Genomic DNA, 5,576 nt, shown 5'->3' on the forward strand with positions numbered 1-5,576 from the left:
ACCACGAAGGTCTCTTTCCTGCAGGCGAACCAAGAACAAGCAAGACACTGAGATTGCAATCTGGATATTGCAAATTTAAGAGGAATGCTTTATTAATCAAAGTGGGGTTCTATGACGTCTTTGACTGGTTGTTGAACACAAATGAAGTACGCGAGTTGCAGCTATGGCGAACTTTAATCTAAATAAAACACAAAGTCTAAACGGTGTCTTAAGGGCTGTATTTGTAAGGGGAAAGAGATGAAATTTTGTCCCCACTTGGCAAGGTGGAACTAAAACACCTCCTGAGTCTCTTCCCCAATAATATAGACTAAAAAAATATCCTATAAGTAGTATTTCAAAATAACATGGGCCTGGCCCAAAAATAAGGTAGCGCAACACCTATATTAAACTATGGACGCAATTTATGAAAGTCCATCTTATATATTTTATCCATGTCCTTGGATGTCATCATGGTGGCTCCAAAGTGGTGAAAACTCTACCAGAAACTCTGTTCTTGCTCCCCTTGCACGTGCCATTTTCTCCATGCTTGATCATGCTCCAATGTTCATCGTTCTTGTCCATTATTGACGCTTTATTTAAAGCAAAACAAATGTATCCAATTTAGGCATCATCATATTCTCATGAACATTAGAATCATTACTGAGAAATGAAACTACCTGATAATTTAATTGGCGTGCGCGAGCTCTAGTAATCGGTCCAGTATATGTAGTAGTAGGGGTTGTGGGTGTAACTTTGTTAGTGATGCCCTCATCAAGTTATAGAAGTATAGTTGGTGCACTTCACTCTATGCTCAAAGAACTTGTAGTGTCACAAGTGTAAACTCCAAGTGTTCCGTGTTATAATCATGGTGCAACATGTTTATCTGCTAACCCAATGTTTTATGCCAGCACCAAATATATTGAAATTAATTTTCACTTTTGCAGCGAACGAGTTGCTAGTAACAAATTAGACATCAGATTTATTCCATCAAAAGATCGGATTACAGTTTGCTTTACAAAAGCATTGCCTACAAGAAATCTAGAAGAGTTCAAGTGTAATCTCAACTTGCAAAATTATGGTTAACTAAAGTACGTCATGCACATGCCATGTTAAAGAAAACTCTTCCGGTAGTTCTACACGGATTCGATATGGACTAGCACCTTAGGATTCAGAGATAGCTTCAGCTTTAATCTTTTCGTTCTTTCTGTATATCCTTCCCATGTATCTCTCTCTCTCGTACAAGTCGTCCAACAACTTATACGCATGATCGCGACAAGCCCAGATCTATCAATATAATCCCACACGGCCTCCAACGAGGGCTTCACATAACTCACATTGATGTTGTCGTACATTATAGATCCAATACCAAACGCCTCAGAATTGTTGTGATCTTCTCGTGAGGGCGTCAGAAAACAATCCAACAGTGAAACAACAGAAATAAAGATAAATTGTCTCGTTTTCTTTATATCCTACAAATGAAACAAGATTGCTCCCTCGCAAGCATGTGTTGCGACGCCCGAACGACATGCATGGAGCTTCATTCACTTTCCATTTCCTTTTGTTGGGCCGACATGGTCATGAGTGGGGCCCACCATGTGCCAAATGAGTCAATGTGCGGAGGGTGCACAACAGGCTAGCTATCGCATGGAAGGGACCTTTTACCGTCCCCTAAGGTCCTTTCATGTGCTCCATCTAGTACATGTGCTAAGCGTCTCAACTAGACAAAAACTGTTATGTGGCAAGGTAATTAAAAGAAGAGAAAAGAGTTTTGTGACCCCATAAAAAAAGATGCTAGACGTGTGTGCCTAGACAAAAGCACAATTTACAGTCTACAACTCATTACATAAGGGAAGCTTAGCAACAATAAGCTGAGCACCCACATATTAGAGAGTTTAATTGTTAAGCTCTTTCATGCACTTATCACCTCATCTAAGCCGTGTGTATTGGAAGAGGCTTAATTTTTCTCCCTATGTGAATGTAATCGGCGGGCCCAGTGTGTCCCTCATTCAAAGAGATTCTGGCTCCTCTCCTAAGAGCAAGTATATTAGAGCTGAGTCAACTGGCTATAAGAAATAAATTAGTATATTTTTGCTTAGTTGGAGGAAAGAAAAGAGGAGAGAGAAGGTAAGTGGGCTCTTGGTGAAGAGTCAGTTCTAGCACGTGCTCCTAGGCACTTTGTGAGAGTGAAAGATGAGCATATAATAAAAAAATAGTACGCTCTTCTAATCAACTATTATACATATTGACTATAAAATGGGCTATAGATGATATGCCAATGGCTTATAGTCAGCAGTTGGTTATACTATTAACCATGCTCTAATTCCCCCTTTCCTGAATTTAACCGACGAGTCCAATGTGTCCCTCAATCCGTCTTCCCCGGATTTGTAAAAAAAAATGAAAAGCAGGTTTTGGTTGGAAACCGACGCAAAAACACACACGCGAGATAACATATCCAATCTCAATCGCATGGGCAGCCGATTGTGTGCGGTGGCTGGCTTTAGTAATTGCATGGTCTTTATCTCCTCAATTTCAACATGAGCCCATATTAACCAAAATTCACAGGGGCACACACCTGCCCGGCTGTTCCCGCACACACGATTGCTCTGAGGTCTGCAAAATCTTTGGCTTCTGTACGAGGACACACTAAGTTTTATGTTTTAGTTTCCCAAACTTGAGGATTTTGTCGTTCATCGATTGGCTGGCCGCTTCGGCTGCCACCACTCCTACTTGCCTACGGCATGGCTTCAACACCCTGGCCTTGCTCATCGCTTGGGAGATCTGGAAGCAACGCAACGCTTGTGTCTTCGACGCCGCCCGGCCTTCCATCTCTAGGACCTTGGCGACGATCAGGGAGGAAGCCCGCGGCTGGGCTCATGCGGGCGCCCGAGGACTCGGCCTCATCTTGTCCGACGAGTAGTTCCTTTTTTATGCTGTGGGGATGCATACACCCCTTTCTGTTGTATGCATAACCTCCTGACTACGCCGCGCTGCTTGTCCGTGCTCGTCAGAGGTTGTTCCTGTAATTGCTGCTAACACTTTTTTTCTACCTATTAATGCAATGATATGCAAGCCTTTTGCGTATTCGCGAAAAAAAAAGGATTTTGTGGTTCATTCGTATCAAATTTCAACAAATGAAACTTGGTGTAGTTTTAAAAACTCATCTAACGTATTCAAAAGTGGCCTCAAAGCCCTCGTTGCATGGAACACGAATATGCAAACGAAATTAATTTGAACTTTTGATTCAAAAGTATAAAGGATTCAAAATCAAATGCCAAAATAAAAATGAGGCATGTGCCCCACATCTGCGTGCCACAAATCTTCTCACCTCATATCATCACCGTTGTACTCCTATGTTGCAATGGACTTGCACCAAACGGAAACTAGCTAGCTAGCACGAGAATACAACCGGAGTAAGCAACCAAAAGGAAAGTGGGAGTGATCATACATTGCACATGCATGCTTAGCTTCGAATCCATCTTTCTCTGTGCCCTTCCATTTATCTTCTGAAGCAATACTCGTACAAAGGTTTTCAGGCATCTCGGATCGAATCATCTCCACTGTCATCTCCCATCTTTCTGAAGGCATATATACCATTTTAAATAATATGCAGTCAGTGCTGCATTAATTTGCTGCCGATAGGCACATGTTTCCTTCTCTCCCCAAAGCAAGTGAATCCTTATCATTTCGACGGAACATGGGCCACACCCACAAAGAAGCCACTATCTCAGCATCTGTCGTGTAAAGCCATTCATGGAAACTTCAGAAAGAAAATACAGTCCTTTACAAGAAAGATGGCGACTCCAAGTACTATTCTGCAATCTTTTCAGAAAGTCGCATGTGTAAATTCAGTTCCATAACCTGATGTAAACCTACATACCGACTGTAATTGTTCGACTGTTAAACTACTGATGACTAGTAACTGATTGCAAAGTCAAAGTTCATACAACAATTTTTTTACCAAGAACATATGCTTCCACATGTGGATGCCAGCGTATCATTGGCAATTGGCACATATAGGGATTAAAGAAACAAAACGGTTTCCGCAAACTAACATTTGTGTTCCCAATGTTTCATATGATCAAACTCCATGTGAGTGAGAGGGACTATCCAACTACCTTTTGTTCTTGGACATAGGATCACAAACACATAGTCCCCATTTGTACTTTCTCCGAAGCTTCACCAAATCTCAGACCATGGGAGAGCTGCCTAGGATCTGGTTGTTGACACCAAACCACCAAACAGAACTCCAAAATTCTAGTAGTACAGTACTACTACAGTTATGAAACAACTCATGTGCATTGCCCCATGATTATCAATGGCAAGTAAATGGTAAACCATGCACCCCTGCTTTACACTTATAACCCCACATATAATAGTGTAATAATTATTGCCACCGATCTGTGCCTCTGCGGTCACTATGGTATACAAGCCAAGAAGAAACCTACCTCTCGCCGGCGACTGGACCGCCGGAGCTAGCTGTGATAAAACTAGACCTCTACGTGGCAGTAAGTGGTCGTCTGGAACTTGAACCCGCTAGCCCCTGGTGCGCCGTTGCCGCCGCTGGTGACGAGGAAGGCCGGGCAGGTGACGAAGAGGTGGTAGTGGCCAGAGATCCAGCTGCCGACCTTCCACCTGACGCGGCCGTCGATCTTGACCTGGAGGATGAGGTAGCCAGCCTGGCAGTCCTGGGAGATGGCGCTGGCGAGGTACGGCGCGAAGGGCACGTTGGGCCCGTCGAGCACTGGTGACCATACGTCTACGTCGCCGTGGCCCTGGTAGACCGCCGGGAGCGAGGCGGCGACGGTGATCTGCTGGTACTTGTAGGAGGCGTAGACGTCGAGGCGGTCGTAGTAGACACCGACGCGGTCGTTGGGGTTGCGGGAGGCTACGGTGACCTGGAGGGAGGTGGAAAGGAGGCCCGAGGAGTTGGAGAGGTTGAGCTGCCGGAGGGAGGCGTCCTGGAGGAAAAAGCGCGGGTGGGTGGGGCGGAGCACCAAGTAGACGATGAGGGTGATTATGGCGACGATGAAGGCCAGGACCAGGAGCACGGCCAGGAGGCGCCGGCAGCCGTTCCGGAGGTGGTCGTCGCCGTGGTTGCCGCAGTCCTTGCCCATGGCTAGCTGGCTGCTTTGATCAGTTGATTCGCGTGTGATTTGGTTGTGTCTCCGATGAGCTCTTATTCTGAGTGGTTCAGAGGTGTAGTGGAAGGAGGAGGAAAGGAGGAGGTGTGGTGCGGGGGCTGTGGTGTTTGGGAAGCAGAGTAGATTGAGCTTACGGGTCACCCCATTAATAGGCTCTCTCCTCTGAATCCCAGGGTCACGGTGGGGCCTGCCCAGCGACGTGCCTACTAATTCTAGTTAGACGACCATAACGTAAACCTACACTTTATTTTTTTTCTCAGCTTTTTTTCTTTCTCGATGAACTTCCAATCTATGTATCAACTGTCAAGGTAGTACAAAGAACATTAAAAAAAATTCAGATCCATAGACCACCTAGCGCGACTACAAACATTGGGACGAGCCGAAGGCGCTCCGCTATTATCGCCCCTCTCTTATCGGAGGTAGGCAAAGCTTAATAGGCACAATACGCTTAGGCAG

The 5,576-nt window shown here is 45.0% G+C and overlaps 1 protein-coding gene across 1 annotated transcript; it reads right to left on the reverse strand.

The window, feature by feature from the left end:
• Positions 1 to 3,888: 3,888 nt before the first annotated feature.
• On the reverse strand, positions 3,889 to 5,234 carry LOC123102976 (NDR1/HIN1-like protein 1). Its single transcript, XM_044524452.1, has one exon. It carries the CDS (start codon positions 5,091 to 5,093, stop codon positions 4,467 to 4,469), a length of 627 nt encoding a protein of 208 aa, XP_044380387.1. The 5' UTR covers positions 5,094 to 5,234; the 3' UTR covers positions 3,889 to 4,466.
• Positions 5,235 to 5,576: the final 342 nt, after the last annotated feature.

This window comes from Triticum aestivum, chromosome 5A, assembly GCF_018294505.1.
Source record: "Triticum aestivum cultivar Chinese Spring chromosome 5A, IWGSC CS RefSeq v2.1, whole genome shotgun sequence".
NCBI lineage: Eukaryota > Viridiplantae > Streptophyta > Magnoliopsida > Poales > Poaceae > Triticum > Triticum aestivum.

Coding starts and splice junctions, on each gene's coding strand:
- LOC123102976 (XM_044524452.1), bottom strand. CDS start 5,093: ATGGGCAAGGACTGCGGCAACCACGGCGACGACCACCTCCGGAACGGC.